Here is a 22,592-nt window from a genome sequence, read left to right as displayed (position 1 = left end):
ATATTAAACGAGTTCATATTTAAAACATATAAAATAATATTACAAAGATATTTCAATTAGAAATAATAGCTTCATGTTCACTGGACTGATACACAAGGAAATAATTAAGATAAAAGTTTGAAATTTGTAGGGCTTGTTCCTAATATCATAAGTAATAACTATCAAATTTCAAATCATTTCATCAATTTTTCACGGAGTTATAAAAGAATAACAGATTGGAAACAATCTATGTATTTTCCATTTCAACTTCTCGAAGGTTTGCAATTAATATTTTCTTATGTATTTGCAAGGTATTTTAGGGCGCGCGTAACATAGATTTCAAAAATCATTGAGATAAGGACTCAACTCATTTTGCTATCAGAAAAAATTTGAATCGCACACCGTGATTTTCATATTTTGCAATATCTCGAGCTTCCCTAAATCGAAGAGCGCAACGAAAATTACAAATCATAAGATTCTGCGAATATAGACGTACAGTCAGATTTTGTTTTATAGACACTCTAACAAAATAGATAGAAGAACAAGTGTACAGAGTCCCGAGAAACTCGAACCGTGAGATTTAGAAAGCAAAGCAGCCATAATCGCTAGGTTAGTTTCTGAAAGAAACGTACGATGCGTATTGAAAAATTTGCGAAACACGGTTTTCATCGTTAACCCTTTGCAGCCCAGATTTTCTGATTTCGGTAAATTTTCAGACGCAGGACCATAAAGGCTCGAAATTTCGAGAACTTTCGAGCGTGTATTCGCCATCTATCGAAAGCAATTTTAATTTCTATTTTTCGGTCAACTACCTACTCGCAAAGTTTCATTCAAATAAATACCTACCCCACAATCATGGAACAAATTGTTTTTATGGTGATACTGCACTACGCTGAATCGCACTAAATTCAACAACGAGACCGACTCGTGATTTTCAAATTTGGCCTAAAATTGTAATCACGATAAACATTCGTTAATAGAACATATACTCCTAATCTTCGTTTCTGATTTCAGCGCCTTCTTCGAAGATGAGATTCGCGAGAAATCGTCGAGAAAATGTCTTTTGCGGAATTTTGAAAACGGACATTTGCGCTAATGCGATTCGCGTGAAATGAAATCTTTGTTGCGGAGTTTTAAGAACAAGCTCGTGAAATATTTTTGGCGGAGGTTAGGAATGATATTCACGAGCAATGAAATATTTTCTGTAATGATATTCTACATTTATGGACATACCAAGTCCTATGTTAACACTGTAACGGTCGCATTTTTATTCAATAACGGTAACATCACGCACATGTGTGAGCGTGCGTTAAAGTGTTGATACTTTATTCAAAAATAACAATATTCTAAAATTTGTCGCGAAACGAATTCTTTCGCGTTAGGATTTGGGAATTTTTCTTTGTAATATTCATAGGAAATTAAATATTTTCAATACGGTTCCCATACTAGAGCGTAACTACACATTTTTGGAGAAACCAGACACACTTTCCGTAAGTTACGTTCAACACATCGAACGAATAAAAAGACTGTATAACACCGTTCACTCGAATAAACCAATATAAACCAGAACACCGCGTTACACCTTGTTCGTCGCCAATTATTCGAATCAAATTTTGCCTATTTCCGAATACACGGGACACTCAACGCGCAGAAAAGCGTTTCTCGATACTTGGAATATTTTTACCGTGCTGTTCCGATTCGTAACCTAACCCCGTGCTCACGAGGCCAGAAAGAAGGAGACAGGCGCAGGCGAACAGTGGAAGAAGCGAAAGAGACGGGAAGAACGCTTTGATTCGGACGGCCTTTGGCATTTCTCGCGTTCCAAACTTAAAACTCGTAGGAAAGCCATCGTCGTCGAGTGTCGCGATTCGCTTACGAAGCGAGCGTCATTCACGAGGAAATGAATATGAAGAGAAAATACTCACAACAGCGCGATGCTTCTGAAAGAGGAAGTAACTTGGTTTCACTTGATAGATTGTCGCAGGGGGAGGGAGGGTCGGGGAGAGGGGAGTCTGCTACGACGACTACGATTTCACGAAACGTCGGTGTTAGGAACTGGTTCGCAGCTCGCTGATCGTACCGTATACACGGAACACGTCGTGTATGGTCGTCTACGCGAGAAATTTACGGTGGTTCGTTACGGGACGGAATAAGGGAGGTAGGACACGCGAACCATCCGTCGAAACTATCGGTGACGTCCAGAGATAGGCGAAATTCTTACGCGGATACAAATATTCGAACGAATCAAAGACAAACAACTTACCATTCGTTATTTGTTCGATGAAAAATTACAATTTTAAGAGCACGAAACGACATTTCACGAAGGTTCGGTCGATAGAGTAAACGGGAACGAATCGATTCATGTATAGTGTTTTTATTCGTAATCCATTATTCGAAAGAAATTTTGTCCATCTCTGGTGACGTCACCGTGGCGAATATTCAGGACTTCCGACATGCCCTGAGGTAAGGAGACAGTCGAGTCTCGTCGAGACTCGAACGATGCGCTACGAGAACCTCGAGGGATACGATCGATTTACTGCACGTTTACGTCGATCACGTTACACGCGTTAGAGCCGAAATAATGATCCGGTGGCAACGAGCCGTACGATCTATCCTTTCCCCCAGAAAAACTGGATGACGGTGGCCTCGAGTTATTTACCTATTTCCAGGCAGACACACTTCCTTTTTTTCTCCGGTGGACAACACCGCGCCGCGAACACTTGTAACACCACGAGATTATCACCACTTTGACGACTTTGCTAACGCAACGTGCGTGCAAACAATATGGCGATTACAAGGTTGCCGATTTCCGCGTTGACAGTCATCGCTTCGCCGACTACCGTATTCTGCTGTATTCTGCGCTAGCGCAGACAAGACCAGACGAACATTTCTCGAGTCTCGATTACCTAGGGTGGCGTGGAAGTGTGCAACTATGGTGGAACGACGGACAGACCAGTGCTGCCACGTTACAGTAACGCGCGTTATTTCAACTACCTGATAGCCAACACTGACTGTTTTACAATTGCGGTAGTTGTTCCGTGGATGTAGGATTTTAATAAAACTTCACTCGATTGTTCTTTCATTAAATATAAATCATAGGACCCTATTTCGATTTAAATTGACTATCCCAGTTTTATGAAAAATTATATAAAAATTTTGTAATTTTAACGCAGACCCTTATGGGACGAGTTTAAAATTGTTCAATTTAAATGAAAATGGGGTACCCTCCGATCGGAGGGTATACATATCTTTTTTTTTCAAAATGCACAAAGAAAATATTTCGTTATGGGTAGATGCTTTATTTCTGTATGTTTAATTCTGTTTCAATGTTAATCTTGTAACTGAAATTTGCTATAATTTATAATATTTCATAGATTCTCTCATCTATCCATAAAAACTGTTGTGCCGTTTACAAGAATATGTATAAAAAAACATTTGATTCTAATTCACATTAGCTTCGCCAGATTCCTTGTTACATTGTTTTTCTACATATTCAACAGCCATCTGTTGAACACGAGCAACATTTTCGCTGGTACCATGTTGTTCTTCAAAGCTAATGAACTTTTTAAATATGCTCTTCATCTTTCTTGGTGGTAGTGTCTGAACAACTGCTCGCTCCAGTACTTTTCTGTAAATACAGTACAGCCTTATGTAAATACTATAAATACTCTATTACAGATTTTCTCAAACAGGCCTGTAAGCTCTCAAAAATAGCAAAATGATAAATTATGTAATGAAATAAGAAAGTTCTTATTAAGAGGGTACTGTAGACTAGAAAACCCCCTTCAGGCAACTTTCAATAAAAATAACAATACAACAAACACTTGTAGAAAAATGATTACCTTGCGATATCAATATCATTAGATTTGATTAAAGAATCTACGTAACATGACCATATATCCACACGCTTAGGATAGGAACACAGAATTTCTTCGAATAAGGTCTGCGCTCTTTCTTTGTCTCCAAACTTGTTTTCCAAAATTGCGAACTTTGCCATCAAGTTAACATCTGCGTGCAACAATTTATGTTAGTATTATTATTATATATTTATTTTACCTTAACGCATTTATCATTAACGTATACGTACGCTCGGATGCTGGTAAAGATTGTAAAGCTCTTTGCATGGTGTGTCTAGATTTATCTTTCAAACCCATTTTTAATAATCCTGTGCCGCACTCGATCCACACTTGAGGATTCTGCTTGAATTTTCCCAGCATGGTGCTGATTATCTTTTCTAATTCGATTTGTCTACCAGCCTCGATATGTACAGTTAACATGTGAGTATATATCTTCAACGAATCATTGGTTCTCACAGCCTCTTGGAAAACATCATTTAAAGATTCTGGTGTTCCGAATTTCGATTCAAAATTTAACCAGGCATTCCACACGTTTAATCTCTCATTCTCTTCTCTAAAATTAATCGTTTTAGTGGCTCTTCTTGCGACTGCCCTTGCCTTCTCAATTTCTGCCGTTTGCAGATGGTACGCCATGTACTGTAACCAAATTATCGAACTATCCGGACTTGCCAAAACTAATCTATCGAATTGATCAACAGAATTTGGCAATTGATTACTGGCTAAGGCCTCTTCTCTTTGACGAATTTCACGTTCCTTTTGTCTCTCTTGTTCCCGACGTTCAGCCGCGCTCAATTTTTTCTTCTTCTGCTTTGGTTGTTCTGTTTCATCTTCGCTGTCGCTAGACGAGTCTTTATTCTTAAGGAGATCTAAATTAGGCTTGTCATCCCAAAAGAATCCACACTCCGGTATTCTTGGCTTTTCCTCATTTGCATTATCGTTTAGACTCTCCACATTATTTTCAATTAATTCCACATCCTCCTCTTTAATCTTCGTCATTTTTGTTCCCTTTTTCTGTTTCGCTTTTATTTCGTTCGAAATTTCATCGCAGTCAATAGCGTTTTCTGTCTCAACCTTCTCTGTCTTTACCTTTTTAGCGAGCATCTGATCATTTTTCTCAAGTGTCCCCTTTCTCTTCAAAATGTTCTTACTTGGTTTTGTTACCGTGTCATACTTTGATTCAAACGCAGATTTCACCATACAGATAGGCATAATATCCGATTCGTTGGCATTCAATATAATGTAACATCTAATTTTTGAATGAACGATAAAGGGTGATAAATCTGGCTGTATATCGTTCATGTGACGTCGAACTGGCATTGCTGCCAAAGAGCCTTTACCATGGCCTTTCAAGACAATTAAAATAAACCAGTTTGTCACCATTAAAATTGTACCTCGTATTACTTTTCCCGCTGGAAGCTGCAATTGCTTGTTCTGCTTCCCGCTTATACTTTTCATTATCGTAGGTAACATGGTCATTTCAACGAGTTCGTGGACATAATTCTTCCACATGATTGTTCCAGAAACTGTATCTCCAACAGTAAAACTTCCCGAGTAATGATTCTTGTTTACTATACCTAACAAATTATTTTTTAATTGAATCACAAGTCCGTCCGATGTAATTTTTTCGACTTTTCCAGTAAGTCTTTGTCCTAACGTAACCGAAGAAATTGGCTTACTCTCGTAAAACGAGTTTTTCGATAGTTCTGCTAATTTATTGAAGTGCAAGCTCAAAGTATCCACTGCTGCCATCATTCTACTGTTAGAATCGGGTACTCCATCGTAAATTTTCTTTAGCGCGAGTGTTAAACCTAATTGCTTCTCTTTTTTGTTAATAGAGATAATTTTTGCAAATAAAATTTGATGTCTGTACAATAAATTAAAATGACTGACATTACTGTAAGAGACATATCCGAATGGAGCGCAGCCTGCAATTGGTAAAATAACTCTCACGCCAGTTGGTTCGATGTCTCTAATTGAACAAGGTATACAATTGCCTATTTTTAGTTGTTCGAAATTCCTATATTTTTCTTCAGGCAAAAATGTTCTAGTCAGAATTAAGCTTGGTATCGTAGCAAACACCAGAGCAGTTAGAGTATCGCCAGGAATACATTTCGATGCTAATAAAACAGCAGTTTCCATACAAGGAGACATATGACCTGCTGGTAAAAACCCAGTACTAACAATCTGTCCATCATCTTTACTGATTCTCAAGTGCACACCTTGAGTAGATGATTCTGTAATTGTTCCTTCTACGCGTTCTCCAATAACAAATGCGTTTTCTTTTGCCTTCGTTTCTTTAGTAGGTATACTTAGCATCATCTTCCTCGATTTTTGATCCACCGATTCAATCTTTACCAAAACTGTTTGTCCAATGGAATAATTCCAATTTACAGCTGACGCGGTACGCGGAAGCCAGCCTTTGACATCACCAAAAAACTTTAGTAACAACCCATTCTGTTTTATTTGAATGATGGTACCATGATGCGTTGATCCACATTTCGCTTGTCGTATATCGCTAAGAACGGGTAAATCACTCTTGATTAATGACTTCTTCAAAGTGAAATACACTTTATTTTGTGCATTATTGACAGCTAAAACTTTTGCTTCGACTTCCTTATCAACTTTCAATTTCTTTAGGGCACTTATACCCACGTCAGATACGTGCTCCGATGTAACATGTCCCTTAATCTTTCCAGCCTGTACATTGATAAAACCGTTTTCTACGTTGATATTTGTAATTTTTACATTCGCTATGTCACCTGGTCTGAAGTCAGAAAGCGAGAAATATCTCTGTTCCATTAATGATTTTTCCATTGTACAGACGTAGGTAGCGTCCATCCAACAATAAGATAACACTCTACATTTATGTTTGGTACCAGGTTCGAACTTCTTAATAATTCTATCAAAATCAACGTTTGTTCTTTTCAAAGGAAGAAATCCCCGTGTTCCACTCTTATTTAACTGCAACACAACTCCGCCAGATTCTCTAAACAAGGCAATAGCTTCTTCTATAATATCTCCTGGTTTAACAGTATTATCCTTAGGTTTACCTATTGTTAAACTGAAATATCCAAATTTCACAGTTGGTAAAATATACAGTAACGTCCCAGTAACTTCCATTCCCTTTGAATATTTAGACAAAGGATCGTTTAAGTAAACTTGATTTACATAGCCTATATTATTTTCACCAAATGAAACATATAAACCATTCATGAGGACCTTCTTTATACACAGATCAAATTTAATTCCTGGCATCAAATTATCCAATGACTTGATTTCAATGTCATTCACAGCTGTAACTAACCCTGATTTTGTAGACAATTTCATGATCGATGTGTTTTCGCTTCTTTTGATTTCCTTTACGTGACATAGAAGCTGCTTACCTAGACCTAAATAATATTTGCAAATTAAATACTGCCAAAACTAATTACTAGTTTTCCAAAGTACAAACACATTTTAAACTTTGCTCACCTAAGCATTTTTTATTATTGATATCTTTGGTGGGTATGAATGCTCTTACATTTGTTAACCCTAAATCTACAATGTATCCATGATCCTCTATACTACTAACAGTACATATTATTTTTGAGCCACTTTCCAAACAATTGATATTCACATTTTGATTTATTAGTCGAGGATCAAGGGATAATACAATTTGCCACTGTTCTTGATGTTGTATAGTCTTTACGTAACATACAACATAATCTCCGCGAGAATACAGTTCAGGTAATGGTTTAAATTCATTTGGCTGATCATTTTCAGATTTGATTATGCTTTGTAACAAATTTGTGTACGAGTCGCTAATATCCGTAACTTGAACGCGACCTACTATACCACCTGGCAATGATACTATCAAATCGTATTCCGTTACTTCAAAAATACATCCCAGTACTACCAAACCCTCGGATATCGTTGCATACGTCAATCGTTCTGCAGTGTTAGCAACAAAGTTCTCTTCTTCTTCGTTCTTCTTTGTTGTCTTCTCCTTCTCACGATTCTTTTTTTTAACTTTTTCATACTTTTGAAATAGCTAAAATAATTTACAAATAATTTACAAATTAGCTAAGAAAGCATTTCAACTTGCTGGTAGATACCAGACAAAAAAGCCTGGAGTGGAAAGGGTTAACATACGAGGCCTATTCCAAAATTAAGCTCTGATATACTGTTAATAAAAGTCTAATATACAAAGTTTCAACAAAATCAATGACTCAATGGTTTTGCGCTCTAAGTATCTAGTTCAACTAGAAGTTAAAATAGAAACTACTTTTCTATTTGAACTTAATCAAAGATTAATTTTAAAATGAAAACAGAACAATATGTTTACCGTATCTGAAGTCTTCTTCTCTTTAAGTTTCTTTCCACCTCTTGGAAAATTTTTCAACGTCATCTATGAAAATGTAAACTACAATCAATACAAACATTTCCGTATGCCATAAGATTATAAAATTTATTAAACACGAGAGTACAAATATAATATTATCAAAAATAGTTATCGTTGTATATGACGTTATATTGAATTTTTATATTTTAACGAATTTAATCGCAATATTTTTAGTTTACTCGTAACTTACCTTAGCAATTTCTTTAAAAAGATTATCTATTTCCAGAAAACTTATCACATTTATGAATGGTTAATTTATCGTCAGACACCGTCAGGTTTATTGTATCCAGGTTATGTTTAGTTATGTTAACTTAATACTGCCCAGCACCATGTGCTATATGTGCATAGTGCGCTTGCGTATTCCGCCATTCGGCACACATATGTATGAAATTTTTTAAACACATTTGCACTTACGCAGCATGCAAAGTGGTCGCTCATTGATCTCACATTTAAAGTTTATAAAATTTATAACTATAAAGGTTACTTTTATGTTATTTATACATATTTAAGAATACGTATTCATGTGTCTAGCTTTTTTTAATAACCAATACTATTATTAAAAATGAAATCAATAAAATGACAAAAAGATAAAAAATAATCAAACAACACATTCTTTTAATTTTAAGTTGGTATAGCATTAATCCTTTTGTTGTCTGTGCTGTAAATTTCAACTCTATGCATGCAATTAAGCAGTTGTCTTATTTTATAAAATTATATATCACTTTATATTCAACCTATCACTATATTTTTATTATACAAATTTTAACAATATTAATATAACCTTACACATAAATTTTTATTTTACATGTCAGTACAATATTTACATTCAATTATTAAAATTCTATTAGTTTCTGTTTTTGGATGATACTCATATTAGATTTCAATCTTTTGAGTATTGGATTTTCTGATCTCAATGGAGGTACCAGAGCTGCCCCAACGTATCTGCCTTCATTAGATAAAAAATTATAGATACCACATGCAATATCTGTAGGAAGTACTTCAACATTGATTTGCTTGTCGTGTAACACTTCTTTCATTTTAACAATTTTACTGTACTCGTATTGAGTTTCAAGCCCTATGACTACTACATCTGGCTTTGGTTCTAAAGCAGTAAATAAAGACAAGCTCTCCTCGTTTATATCATTTCCAGATGAAACATTCCAACACAGAATAGTTTTTGGAAAAATCACAAGTGGGCCCATCATTGCTGTTCCATCGTTAAAGAAGAATCCTAACTAAAAAAAACCATCACAGTAGATAACAAATATTTTCGTAATAGTATTTATACAAACTTAGTAGAAAATCATCGTGTACCGGTGTACATTTGTCTATCAAAATATTTGTACGATCATTGACGTTAATGATGTTGACCGTTGATTTGCCAGAACCCTCGTATGCTGCTTTATTCCTCGCGTACGAGCAATGGAAATGCCTTTAAATAATTTTACTTATCCTTAAAGTGAACTTCGCTTTGTTAATTTATTGCGAAGCGTGCGGTAATTTTCACATCTAACAATTAAATTCACCAACGTTCCTCGTTTGTTTATTTCGAAACGACGTAAGAGCAACAATTGGAAAAATGAAATTCTTTAAGCAACACTTCTGTTACTCACCTGACATTTTGTAGTAATCGTTTAATGGAAAATAAATTCCTGTTCAAGATCATCGCTTCGATTTAATCAACATTTAAAGTACAGCGGCCAATTGGACAGTTAAGGCCTTAAGGATACGTTTAGGTTAGAAACTCACCATAGACATAATAATATGTAGATGGATTATTGAACATAAATATACAGGGTAATAAAGCAAACACAGTTGAAACTTTGGGCACACCCTTTGACTATAAAGGTGTCCAAAAAATGTTGCAACACCTTGAAAGGGATGGTTCGAGAGGTGATTTGAAACAACACTTTCCTTAACGAAAATGTCCGAGGTTTCGTTAAGCAGATATTAACAAAAAACGCCGACCAATTAGAGCCCGCGTATACCGTTCTGGGGTGTACAATGCTACCTTTAAAACGACAATGTATTTACATAATGTTTTTTTAACTAGACATTTTTTGTATTAGTTTCTGTATTTCGATGTACATTAGATTGTCTCAACAATAATAGATACTTTGTTTCTCTGTTATGTATCCGATAAATGTTAATGAAAAATACTTCGGAAGTATGACAAAGATCGTTATAACGATAAAAGAATGGCATTACATCAAAAGTACGTTCTACCCTCTTCCACCAGTCGACTCAATTCAGCGGCCGAATAACCCAGAACCTGTTTAAGATCACATACGAATTTATAAACAAATCGTTTCCCATGTACCTTGGAGATCATATCTCCGTCGTAATAATAACGCAACGCGCGACTCAATTTTTCGTAATTCATCGACGGTTTGTTTTTACGGGCTCCCCAAAGTTGCGCAACCGCCTCCGGTTGATTCAATTTGAATTCTCCCTCTGCTCCCACCCACTGAATAGCACCTCTGTGCTCACGGTCGGTTAACAAGTCTAACAAAAATTGCCACAATTGTATTTGACCGCTGTTAACCGTACGGCTGGAAGTCGCTATCGTGATCGGTGTGGTGTCAATGTTTTCGAGAGGAACGCTGACTACTCGTGCTTGTTGATTCACTACTGGTCTTGTTTTCGTAGCTTTTTGATTTCGAACTTTGTTGGTCTTGTCTACGTTGTTCTCAGTAGGTGATGCTGGAGGATCTTTTTGTACAACGGCTGAAAAGACAAAATGAAATCCCGTATGACGTTAATTAATTGGTTATACTAAAATGTATGAAGCTGTAACTTGTAAAATGTACTGAAATCGGACAATTTGGACTGCAAAGAGTTACTTTTCAATATTGACATTTCTACCAATAGTTTTACCCCGCAAGAAGTAAAATTGAAAATCGTGAACTTAAAGAAATTTGTTGTGTAATGTGCAAAAAAGAAAAACGTTCAGCATCATTTCTGTAACAAACAAGTACATACCAACGAATTTACATTTTCGAAGTAATTCTAAATGAGTCCAAAACACCTCTCCTGGATCAAGAGGCACTTTAGCCTGAAATTCTTCAAGGGTGAGATTACACAATTGTTGACCGGTGATGTTCCAGTCGGCTAATCTTACAGACGCCAAGTTGAATTGTCTAACAGCCCATTGAAGCCAATGTTTTACATGGGTCTGTGTCCATTCCTTAGGATCAGCTGGAATTTTTAACCTTTCCTGGCAAAATGCATGTACATGAGCATCTCACACATACATATTAATATTGAATGTGCTGTTCAAAAATTGTACCTGTTCCTTTTTATACTGTGGATCAACCATCCACCTTATAACATTTCGTTTATTGTCTTCATTAGTTTGTGTAGATGCTAAAGAAGAAAAAGTACATATTTAAAAAAAGTTCAAAAGACATGAGATAATGAAATATATATATAAGCATGTATTACTGTTTTCTGCCACTTCTATGTAATCTTCTGCAGGTTTTAGAACATCCACTATATTAATACGTCTTTGTGTTGCTTTTATTTGAACATTCACTTGAACCAGGCCCTCTCCTTGTACACACTGGTCGACCAAATTTTTGTGACTTTCTAACTGAGAAAATGTTTATAAATAGAAGAATATTGTTACTCGTTATCAGGGATGAACACATTCAAATGATTTTGTAACAAACAAACATTTTGGCCAATCTAATATATAACCCTATTTTGTGATCATTTATGAAATATATTTTGCCCATCCCTGTTCATATACAGTCACATTGGTTTACCATCTGTGCATCTTGTAGCCAAAAGGAATAATCTGTTAATTCAACTCCAAGTCTTTGCTCTAATAAATTTCTTAAGGTAGACAGAGGCTCTCGTATATCCATATGTTGCATTAGAACACCCTCGTTGCAATCCTCTCCATTCGTGGTACCTTCCAATGCAAAACTTGGCTCTACTTCTAGATCCGAACTCTCTTGTTGCAGCTGAGCCATTATGTCATCTTCTTGTGACAGCATTCCATCGGGTTCCATTTTAATGCGTTTTATCATAGCATAATCAGAATCATCATCTGTGTCAAAACTGGAAGATAAACAAAAAGTTATTTCTTACGTATGATATCATAAATCATAGAATTAATTAAAAAGAATACGTATTATCCATAACTATTTAGAATTTGCCTACAAATTATATGAAGCTTGTTTGTGGGAAAAAGATATTACAAACAATATTTTGCTGACTGAAACGAAAATAAGTAATATGTATCCACGACTTTAACGAATATTTCGAAAATACCAACCTTTTGTCTGAACTTTTCCGTCTGCCTCCCAGATCCATGAGAATTCGGCGTAATTGTCAAATTGTCGGTAGCCCCAATAATCAATTAACCAACTTTAACCTTTACAAAAATACGAACGCTCATCTCATAAATTCACGGACATTTTGTAATTGGAGCATAATCAGAAACTTCAGTATGCATAGATGCACCAACCACTGAACAAAGAATGTTTATCACCTCTTAATGCGCAAGATGTATTTACCATTTGCAAACGAAAAATTCGTTATGTTCAATTGAAGTTCTCAATTCAAATTAGCTCAAAGCATTTATACGCTAAATAATTGAGTTAAATTTTAAAATATACTTTTTGATCGCTAGATAAGTACAATTTACACTAGCGCAGTGGCTAAATCTAGAACTACATTTACACAATAATTTACGCCATTTACGGATATTCAATTTTTCAATCATTTTCGCGAAAATCAATGTTTCTGGGGGGATTTTTGATTGAATTGATTCTTAGGGCCAGTTTTAAGCAAATTTAAAAATGAGTGTCCGCATTATTTTTTATTGGCTAGTAGGAAAAAGAAGAAAGAACGATACTAGCGAACCAATGTAAAGCGCGGGAATTGAATCATAATAATTCACGAAGCAATTTTTTCCAAGTAGTTTGTTATAACATACAAATAATTTCCAAACCATAACAAAAACTGGTAGTAAAACATTTATCTTTCTAATTAAATTTTAAAAAGAAAGCTATTGTGCGACTAATAATTGTAGAAATCAAAGTTATCAAAGTTACTTTTAATGAGAAATGAATTTTCGATTTGAATTGCTTTATTCTAGGGAAGAAGTTTAAGATACTTAGAACATTATTATGCAATATATTTATTTAAATGTATGTATTGCTATATATAACAAGAGCGAAATTAACAATACAATAAAGTTAACATATTAAATAGTTGTCACTTAATCGTGCACGTGGATTACGTATGCAATTTACAATTTTTATTGGATTTCACAATTCGAGACCAACATTGGTGGACCGTATTTCTTAATACAACGTAGACAATAATAAATTTTCAATTGCGTACAATTTTTACAAGTGTCGAGTTATTCTATTCACTTGATTAAATTTCGAGTATGTAACGAAAAATTGAAAAAGTCGCCACAATTTTCTCGGTAATTTTACAATTCCACTTTATGTTACAATTATCACACTCCTCGTAAAGTGAGGTCAATTTCATTAAATTGAATTGTTACAAAATTAGGGTTACAATAATACAAACTAAATGTCAATGAAACTTTCGCAATCGTAAATAATATCTCCAAAATAGGACCGTGATTAAGTACTTTGGAGTAATAGTGGAATATGACATTCTAATATGTAATAGAATACATAAATACGAATGTTTCGTATTATTATAAAATGAAAGTTTTTGTTTTTGAATTTTTTAAAAAATGAAGCAGATGAAGCCATTTTCGCGATATCTGCATGTGTAAACATAATAAAACAAAAATAGAAGGACGGAAATTTGTGAAACTCAAAGTTTGAATTAGTAGTAATTTGATTAATGACATTTTTTAACAACGATATAAATAGATATTTCATAAACAGGCCATCGTCCTTGTTAAAAACAAATAAATTATTCATGTAGCCTGTTTCAATAAACAAATTTAGTGTAAGATCTACTTTACTTGTTTATTAAAATTCAAGTTTTAAGTTACGAGAAACTAACTAATTTTTCAATATCAATTATTGAGATAAAAATGTAGCTATAAATAGTTTCATTGTGACCATTCTAATCGTAATATGTTTAAGTAGTTCGTATACATTTTTTTTACTTTAAATCGTAAATTGGCTTTCAAGTACACGTGTTTGCCTCTTTTGTTTTGTCACGATCCTGAGTAAAAACGTCAAAACGTAATCGTAAAGTCAAACAAAATATTATAAAAAAAATGATTCACTCCAGTCATTTATGTTGACAATAAATTATATGTAGAGTACTCCAAAGACAACGGGAATGAATCGTCTTCGTTACGAAGCGATAAATTTCTTTTATCTAAGTAAAAATATTTCTATTTGATTATATGTACAGTATCATTATTGGTTAGTATGTACAAAAAAAATTTGTTATGGTAATTGGCATTAATTCTTACGTATTTCAAATGCCAATCATAACAAATGTTTTCCTAATTTTCAATCCTCGATTTTTCTTAGATATATAGAAAGAGGCGATTTCTTGATGCTACGGATTTAGTATACGAGACTAGTTGTTGTGATGTTTTTTAGTGTAAATAATCTGTTCTTACCTACAGTAATAACATTAATGTAACTATTACCTTACAAACGAACTTAAATTATCACTTTTTTCAATGCAGCTTTCAAAGAAAGACACTTGGCTTCATCCGCAAAATTTAAAACAGATTGTCCTGCATAGTTCTGTATGTTTGCAATGGCGCCATATTCCAACAGTTTCTTCGCAATTGATATGCTATTATGTTCAAAAGCATGGAAAAATGGAGTTCTTCCTGAACGATTATCCTTCAAATTTACATCAGCTCCAGCTTCTACCAAAGCGTTAACTCCTTTCAAGTTGCCATATAATGCACAGTAGTGTAGCGGAGCAAATCCTAAATATAAATTTGAACATTTACCTATGTGTCTATAGATTTCAAAGAATTTTTATCACAATTTTGAATACTTACCTGCAGAATCCACTCGATTAAGTAGACTACAGTCTGTAACATATTTCAGAAGATCTTGCAATAACGGAGAGGACAATTTACTAGCTAAAATTACTGCAGAATCATGTATAAGTTCCGATGACACTGGTTGTGCTCCAGCTTCTAATAACAGTTGCACTATGTCTCTAGACGCATTCGATTTGATTGCTAACTCCAAAGATGACTGGAAACAAATTAGATCCTTTTTCATAATTCTATTCCTTTCTTTTTATATTTATATTATATTTATAGTATATGTAACTCGAAAATATATAATTTCAGTTGATACAATAAAGAATCTCAATCCTTAGGACAATTATTCGAAATTTAATATAACTAAAACAAACATGTAATAAACTGTACAAGAAAATGTTGATGAAAAAAAGGTATTACTTTTACAACCATAAAAAGTTATTACTTTATCTACTATATTGGCAGAAATTTCATGTTATTAAGTAAAATAATTACTATATATTAATGAAAGTATAAATTTACCATACGATCAGCCGTTAACGCGTCGACAGTTATTTTAGATGCCTTTAATACTAGCAATAGTCTTTGTACTTCGCGTACATTGTTATCAATAACTGCCCTATGTATATTCAGCATACCATTATCATCCCATTGTAGCATGGCTTCAAAGTCTCTTCGTAATTGACTCTCAACTTTTTTGTACAATGAATGAGGTGTCGACAATATTTGTTTCACCTTCTTGGTATTTGCATTTTCATTTGAATACTGATCTATGAAGTTGTCTATATCGTTAAAATCTTCCAAAGAAGGTACTGTACTCAGACTTGGGAGGAAATAATCGGTGTCGATATAATTAGTGTATCTAGTGTTTGGCTCTACCTGTACATTCAATTTATTTGCAGTATTGATAGTCGAGTGCTCAATTTGTTTTATTCTTTCCAAAGTAGGCGTTTCTTTTTTCACTAATACGAAACTGTCTATATCGAAGAGTCCAAATACGTCGGTTTGAGTCAAAGAATCGTGAACTGTTTTTAAATTTTCAGGTGGAGTAATCGGCACATGTTTCGCTATACCTATTCCACAGTCCGCAAGCGCTTGTAAAGCTTTAGACCGAAGTTTTTTGTCCTTCACGCTAGTCAATGCTTCCTTAATTATATTATATTTTTCTTCTTTGGATACATTATTCTCTGCATCTTTAGTATTACATGTGATGCTAATGTTTTCAGAATTTGAATCTGTACTCTGTACATTATTGTCATTACATACTTCTCCAATTAAGCAAGAAGTTGGACTATTATTTACATTGTGAACTACGTTTTGAGTATCGTGTACGTTTTTGCTAATGAGAGGTGACAATGTATGATCTTTTTCTTTAGCATTATTAGAATCTTTTTTAATAATTGAATTTTGATCATCAGGTGTAATGACACTGTCGTGTTTTAGAATTATTTTATTTTGATGAATATTTTGTACAATTCCATTGCATTTTTTCTGTGTTTCAGAATTTATTGGATTTTCCTGAGTACTTACATTACGAACCGCATTGTTGGAACTTTTTATATTATACGCATTTTTATTATTTCTACTTTTTTCTTCTCCCACCTTCTTATCTGTACAAAAGGAATTTAGTTTACTATCATCTATTTTTGAAAAAAAATTACTAAGTTCGTTAATGTTTATTTTATTCTTCGATATCGGTAGCTTCTCACATTGCACCAATGGAAACTTCGATTTTGCTAACTGCCAATGTTGCATAGATTCTGAAGATTTATTAACATTTGATGTATTTGTTCCGGTACTAATTTCTGGAGCATTTCCTTTTGATACAGGCTTTTCTGTACCGTTTAGATTACTTTGTTTTATTAATATAGTCTCATTCGTTTGTGTATTTACCGGTGTCAAGGTTTTATATGTTTGTATTTTTACAAATTTTGGAATCACACTGTTTGTTGATTGGATATTATGCACAATGTTATGACTATTCGTGCTTATTAGCAACTGCTTTTTATTGTGTACACAGTCGTTTTGTTTAATGTTATTCAAAGATTTAGTCACAATCAATGGCTTGTGGATCAATTTCTGATTGATACCTTCCACATTAGACTTCTGGTTGAAAGTAAGAAATATTTTATTAGGTGCAATCGGTTTCTGAGTTTCCATTGGTAGTGTACCTGTCTTTTTTATAGGTATGGCCAAAAAGTTTACAGGCTGGTTTGTCGTATTTAGCTTTGGAGCCTGTTTCGATTTAGTTAAAGTAATGATCTTGGAGTTAAGTGAAGTGCTCAAATCATGGGATAAAAACTTCACCTGAATCTCCCCAAGATCTTTGCCATCCTGCGACTTTATTCTCAGTTTCTTAACATTCTCTGATACAGATGTCTCGGTATTCGTCGAATCCTTCAAATTCTTAACCGCTCCAAAATTTAAAACATGAGGAGTTGCTCCATTCTTTATTTTGACTGCATCGCTGCTCTTCGCTATACGCACTCGACTCGGGAATTGTACTGGCAAATCAAATTCCCGCCTGCACTCGATGATTTTTATGTCGTTTATACTACGAATTTTCTTGGCTGGAGGCGGAGACATCGACTCCATTTATATATAACCTTTCGACAAAATCTCGAAATAAATAAATAACGGGATTCACAGAACGCAAAGGAATTCATACGATTCACGATTTCATGACGCGATGAAACATGCTGCAGGTAACCTGTAACCAGGTAAATAACGCGTCATTAGGTTGTGTTTCTCGTGAATGCATATCAAACTCGTGCAAATCACTGTGTTCACGCAAAACGAACAAGATTTTTAAAGTAACAAACCTCTACACATACTCAAAACTAAGCGTGTGTAAATATGTTTGCGAACAAAAGAGGAATTACCGCGTTCCTTTCACAAATCGGGACATCCCTATGCGTAACACTCACTGCCCCCTATTTTGGGCCATGAAAACTTTGTTTCGACCACGATGTCCCGGGGAGTGTGATATTTTGACCTATTTTCTACGATCACGGTAGCCAAACTTATGATAGCGAAATTTTTCAATTTTCAAGAATAACGTTTTAAATAGGGAATAAACCTGAAAGGAAAGTGGAACTGATTATTTTCCGATAAATCATGAAAAAGAAAGTAGCGTAATAAGTACTTGTTACAATGAGAATTTGAAAAATCGTTACTTTGATTAAATACATGGTTTTATGAGTTTGTGAAAGACAAATGTTATTGGAATCTCGAATTTCATGTGTAAATTACGTACGTTTTATGCAACAACTTATTTTGCAATGTGGGTAACTGGAGAATTCCACGCAGTGATCTAGAGGGCGCTGCCTCTAAGAAATTATACCAAGAAATGAAGGGAAACTAAAGGGAAAGGTACCAGGATATGAAAGGAAATGTCCTAGGAAAAGGAGGTACATCGTACTCTAATCGTCGATGCCGAAATTGAGCGGTTCGATTTTGTAATTCAAGTAAGATCACTCACTTCTCACATTTTCATCTCGTGTGAATTTATTCGCCCGATTCTGTATCATCGAAATGAAAATACGAAATCACTAGATTAGAAATCTAGAGAAAAATGTTTTATCAGGAACTGTACCTGACTGTACCGTACCAAGGTTATTTTTTTACCAAGTAAAAGAATTAACAAGTATAATATGCAGTCTGTCGCTCCGCAATATGTAGAATAAAAATATAAAAGTATATATGCAAGTGTATTCTTTATACGAAAGTACATTTTATGTACTCAAAGGGGGATACTCGTTTAGCCATAGACTATGGTCTGTATGCAGATGTCTAGCAGTCTTATGAATTTGAAAGAGTAACGTAATATAGCGGACATGGCTTTACTCCGGATTCTGCTATGTACGGTCCAGAGATGGGCAAAACCCTAGACTTCGAATAAATCTGAAGTTTGCCGATATGTTTGTCTCGTTTCTTTCTTTGGAAAATTTTGAAAAGAGGAAACGAGACAAACATATCAGCAAATTTCAGATTTATTCGAAGCCTAGGGTTTTGCCCATCACTGGTACGGTCCCTATATTCCTATGTCCGTGGTTAGACCAGTCGATTTTTGTTTTTACAGCTGCCCGTAGCAATCCGTGGTTTGAATCAGATGGTCATCAATGATCATCAGATGCTCGCTCGAGCTGAACAATCAAAACAAATAACACATAATCGTAACCTTACAACTGTCCGCACTTAATGAGTCGCATTATGTATGATTGTCAACAATATCATTCGATTGGTTGATTCTAATAGCATCGTAAATTTTACCGGTACGAGAATATAGAGTTCACTACGGTGTATAAAATCTAAGAATATCCTATCGTTAGGCTACATCATGGAGATGCTCGGTCGGTGCGACGTCCCCTTGCTATTTTAGTGTATTTTTAGAAATATTGCATAGAAATACTTTGTCATAGCCGCACGATAATCATATTTTGACAGAGTATCGGCAGTGATTCGCGGCGAAAATGAGCCAGGGCTGTTGGAAATTCGACGGGGAGAATAAAGGTAGGCATTGGAATATTGCAGGTTACAGAACGATAGTGTCAGAAAGCACGGTAAAAAAGAAATGAATATTCTGGAACTATTAACTCTGTGCTTACGTCGCGTAAGCTATCGGTATGTTTTTGGAGTAACAGTCCAGCGTACAACTCTGCATTGCAAAGTAGTATAAATTCTGAACGATTGTCTTGTATTTTATGTTTTAATGAAATTTCATAGCGTTGTATATAGACCTTGACGACGAAGACACCGAAGAGGACAAAAAAAGGAAAATATACAGTCATTGGGATGAAACGCCTGACATAATTCTAGAGAAAGTTTTTTCTTACCTAACCGTTCGTGAACGCTATTATGCATCTTTGGTGTGCAGATCATGGTATCGTGCCTTTAAGTTGCAAAGTGTATGGTCAACGTTTACATTAGAGGATACCACGCTTACTAGGGGCAAATTTAACTATTACAGTGGGTGGCAGTATGTTTTGGATCATATGAGAACATCTGCGTGTTTAAATAAAGTTGGTCAAAATTTTCGTTCGTTGGTTTTCGAGCCTATGTTAAACTTTTATAATCTTTACGAGTTTATGAATATGATATCTTGGTATACGGAGAAACAAGGGTCTGATAATACGTCGGTGGCAGGAGTCGGTACCTATATCAGGCGACTTAAATTTACGTTTCCTTGCAATATGGCAAACAGAGACGATCCTGACCGCATCAGACTGTTTGGTACCGGTGGAAAATTGTTGGAAGCATTGAAAAGACTTATGCGTAATTTATGTAACATAAGATGTTTAGAGTTAATAGATCTTATGTTAGACAGTAAAGAAGCTTTACATTTAATGGATGATATTTGTGCGAATTGTACGCAAACATTGTCAAAATTAGTATTAATTAACACCACAAGGTATTATTGCCCCCTCTTACATGTCGGAGTATTTATTAATCTAAAAGTAAGTTTTTCTTAATAAAGAACTTAAAGTAGATTCGAACACTGGTTTAAAATATCTTTTCATTTGCAAAGGTATTGATCATTAGTCCTCAAAATCTTCACGAAGATGTAATAGATTTAATTGGGTACACTAAATTGAAACATCTTCATATCGTTCAAAATCGCTATAGTCCAAAGGATACAACAATGAGATTGGTAATAGAAATATCAGTATTAGTTAAGGATGTATTATTTCGAACGCGTCATTTTATTTTCAACTTTTAATTTGGTTTCAAAACTTTATTGATTCAGCCTAAAAGAAAATCTTGGATAAAAATGAAAGAAAATAATCCTTACCTTAAAGTACATTTTGAAGTGGAAAGTTACAAGCCCACAGATATACTTTTGCCCATTGATTTATTGGAGCACGGCGGTATTCCGTGTCATAGTATTGTTGTAGATAATCCAAATACACAGGTCAGTGTATACTATGGAATAAGAAGGCTTACTTCACGATTTAATATTAATAATAAACGTTACAGATTTCATCCTCCACTGTTCATACTCATGGAACATTTTTTGCATCAACGATAAGAGTATACGCTTTCAAAGGACTGACAAGATACTTCTTGCATAGAAATTTTGCGCAAAGATTGGATGAAGCATTAGTGCAATTCTGCAAAATGTGTCCAAATCTTCATACACTGGTAGCATTTTGTGTTTGAACGAATTTCCGATGTTGTACCCGATAGCTTTCCTAAAATACTGATTCTAACAAAGTTCTTATGGTGTGTTGGCATGCATTCAGATTCTTGTTGTACAAAAGGCTTTATTACCGTTCTTGTAAGTTTCATCTAACAAAACTGTAACCTGGTACATATAATACGAGCTCTAAGAAATATGTTAAAATCGTTAAAAACTTCTCTTGGACCTTTTAGAGATCTATTTATGTACATATGTCGTGTGGCAATATCAATGATCTGCGAATAGTATACAAGGCAACAGACATAGATACAGATCGATTATTGTATCAATGACTTGGAAGCCAGTCAGTGGGAGGCAAACATTTTACCATGACACATTTCATAACTTGGCTAAGGATTGGGTTGATCTTAGTTCAGTAAAGCTATATGTTTCGATTTAAAGTTACACGTTTACACGGATTGGTTTCCCCAATATTTTTTATGTTTTTGTATTACAGTTCATGCAATTGTGATGTAGAAATAACTAACTCTGTGATTCTTAACCACTATGCTATAGCACAAAAAAAATATAAAGAGGATGATATACGATTTTTTGTTTATTTTTTAAATAAAATTACGTTTGTATTGTCTAATGACCAAACATATATTTCCATTGTATCAATTCAGAGAAAGTAAACTAAAGAAAACAGAGAATTATTTTCTAACAGTTTTAAAAATATTAAAAACTTTCTAAACTGTGCTGTAAACTTCAACAAGTTAAGAATCATTGAAGTAACTGGTGGATGTTTGAAAAACGTCTGATTAATTTTAAACAAGTACTCTGATCGAATTTTACACCCGTGGAATATTTTTGTACAGATGATCCGAGATAAGGTATCAACAGCTACGATTTTAGAAATTGTTTCTACCGCCAAGGCTTTGCGTTGTTTACATGTCCGACGAAACGCAGTTTTAAAGAGATGCGATAGAGATTGGTTGAAAATATTGAATTGGTCACCGGAACATTATCAATGGATTAAAACGAGTAGTCGCAGCTATGAAACTACCGAGAAAGAAGTCTCTAGAATATTGGGATACAGATGGCACATGCTATCCGAAAAAGAATTTAAAAATCAAACGTTAAAATTACACTTATAACGTACCTATGCAATTAACTCAATTACTCTCTAGTGGAGTAATTTGAGTATTACAAACATTTTATATCGGTTGACTTTCTTAATATACTTCCATATAACTAGTCGAAAAAAAGAAAACATTACTACAATGCATATTTAAT

The 22,592-nt window shown here is 34.5% G+C and overlaps 4 protein-coding genes across 14 annotated transcripts in view; 1 reads left to right on the top strand and 3 right to left on the bottom strand.

Moving 5' to 3' along the window:
* The window catches only part of LOC128881082 (ubiquitin carboxyl-terminal hydrolase 2-like), a 34,800-nt gene extending 25,991 nt beyond the window's left edge, over window positions 1-8,809 (bottom strand). For 3 of the 7 annotated variants that reach the window (XR_008457984.1, XR_008457983.1, XR_008457985.1), the window contains exons 1-6: window positions 8,408-8,809; window positions 8,161-8,223; window positions 7,308-7,866; window positions 4,067-7,225; window positions 3,822-3,987; window positions 2,639-3,607 (exon numbers count right to left, since the gene is read on the bottom strand). The gene's annotated coding sequence lies outside the window, so the exon portion shown is untranslated. Of the gene's footprint in view, window positions 1-2,638; window positions 3,608-3,821; window positions 3,988-4,066; window positions 7,226-7,307; window positions 7,867-8,160; window positions 8,224-8,407 lie in introns of those variants that run through there. The other 4 variants (XM_054131780.1, XM_054131779.1, XM_054131781.1 and 1 more) reach the window with 2 other exon arrangements.
* A 776-nt stretch (window positions 8,810-9,585) lies between these two features.
* LOC128881087 (DNA-binding protein Ets97D) lies at window positions 9,586-12,881 on the bottom strand. Its single transcript, XM_054131788.1, has 7 exons — window positions 12,500-12,881; window positions 11,985-12,282; window positions 11,662-11,809; window positions 11,507-11,583; window positions 11,200-11,434; window positions 9,831-10,944; window positions 9,586-9,726 (listed from the first exon to the last, which is right to left on the bottom strand). Exons 1-6 carry the CDS (start codon window positions 12,535-12,537, stop codon window positions 10,427-10,429), a joined length of 1,314 nt encoding a protein of 437 aa, XP_053987763.1. The 5' UTR covers window positions 12,538-12,881; the 3' UTR covers window positions 9,586-9,726; window positions 9,831-10,426.
* A 469-nt stretch (window positions 12,882-13,350) lies between these two features.
* On the bottom strand, window positions 13,351-18,184 carry LOC128881083 (uncharacterized). 3 transcript variants are annotated; one of them, XM_054131784.1, is made up of 4 exons: window positions 18,061-18,184; window positions 15,701-17,888; window positions 15,188-15,389; window positions 13,351-15,112 (listed from the first exon to the last, which is right to left on the bottom strand). In XM_054131784.1, exons 2-4 carry the CDS (start codon window positions 17,771-17,773, stop codon window positions 14,835-14,837), a joined length of 2,553 nt encoding a protein of 850 aa, XP_053987759.1. In that variant the 5' UTR covers window positions 17,774-17,888; window positions 18,061-18,184; the 3' UTR covers window positions 13,351-14,834. The 3 variants fall into 3 exon arrangements, with proteins under 3 accessions (XP_053987759.1, XP_053987758.1, XP_053987760.1); XM_054131783.1 differs by having other exon boundaries at window positions 18,001-18,128; XM_054131785.1 differs by having other exon boundaries at window positions 18,013-18,115.
* Window positions 18,185-19,265: 1,081 nt separating this feature from the next.
* On the top strand, window positions 19,266-22,566 carry LOC128881084 (uncharacterized). 3 transcript variants are annotated; one of them, XR_008457986.1, is made up of 7 exons: window positions 19,266-19,690; window positions 19,904-20,634; window positions 20,706-20,828; window positions 20,925-21,089; window positions 21,155-21,455; window positions 21,551-21,727; window positions 22,175-22,317. XR_008457986.1 is itself a non-coding variant. In XM_054131786.1 (7 exons), the coding sequence occupies exons 2-7, from the start codon at window positions 19,651-19,653 to the stop codon at window positions 22,451-22,453; spliced, it is 1,503 nt and encodes a 500-aa protein (XP_053987761.1). In that variant the 5' UTR covers window positions 19,268-19,452; window positions 19,510-19,650; the 3' UTR covers window positions 22,454-22,566. The 3 variants fall into 3 exon arrangements, 1 of the variants encoding a protein (XP_053987761.1); XM_054131786.1 differs by lacking the exon at window positions 21,551-21,727 and having other exon boundaries at window positions 19,268-19,452; window positions 19,510-19,690; window positions 21,155-21,319; window positions 22,175-22,566; XR_008457987.1 differs by lacking the exon at window positions 21,551-21,727 and having other exon boundaries at window positions 22,175-22,302.
* The last annotated feature ends 26 nt before the right edge of the window (window positions 22,567-22,592 follow it).

This window comes from Hylaeus volcanicus, chromosome 8 (genome assembly GCF_026283585.1).
Source record: "Hylaeus volcanicus isolate JK05 chromosome 8, UHH_iyHylVolc1.0_haploid, whole genome shotgun sequence".
NCBI lineage: Eukaryota > Metazoa > Arthropoda > Insecta > Hymenoptera > Colletidae > Hylaeus > Hylaeus volcanicus.
Note: the sequence above shows the minus strand (reverse complement) of the source record. Positions and strands in the feature narration are given on the sequence as shown.

Bases quoted from the DNA above. Each gene is read 5' to 3' on its own strand.
- LOC128881084 (XM_054131786.1), top strand. From the start codon at position 19,651: ATGAGCCAGGGCTGTTGGAAATTCGACGGGGAGAATAAAG. The intron at 20,635-20,705 runs GTAAGTTTTTCT...TCATTTGCAAAG, and splicing joins GAGTATTTATTAATCTAAAA to GTATTGATCATTAGTCCTCA. The intron at 21,320-22,174 runs GTAGCATTTTGT...ATTTTTGTACAG, and splicing joins GTCCAAATCTTCATACACTG to ATGATCCGAGATAAGGTATC.
- LOC128881083 (XM_054131784.1), bottom strand. From the start codon at position 17,773: ATGGAGTCGATGTCTCCGCCTCCAGCCAAGAAAATTCGTAGTATAAAC. The intron at 15,390-15,700 runs GTAAATTTATAC...ATTTGTTTCCAG, and splicing joins CGTTAACGGCTGATCGTATG to TCATCTTTGGAGTTAGCAAT. The intron at 15,113-15,187 runs GTAAGTATTCAA...ATTTATATTTAG, and splicing joins TAATCGAGTGGATTCTGCAG to GATTTGCTCCGCTACACTAC.
- LOC128881087 (XM_054131788.1), bottom strand. From the start codon at position 12,537: ATGGATCTGGGAGGCAGACGGAAAAGTTCAGACAAAAG. The intron at 11,584-11,661 runs GTAATACATGCT...TTTCTTCTTTAG, and splicing joins CATAGAAGTGGCAGAAAACA to CATCTACACAAACTAATGAA. The intron at 11,435-11,506 runs GTACAATTTTTG...GCATTTTGCCAG, and splicing joins CACAGTATAAAAAGGAACAG to GAAAGGTTAAAAATTCCAGC.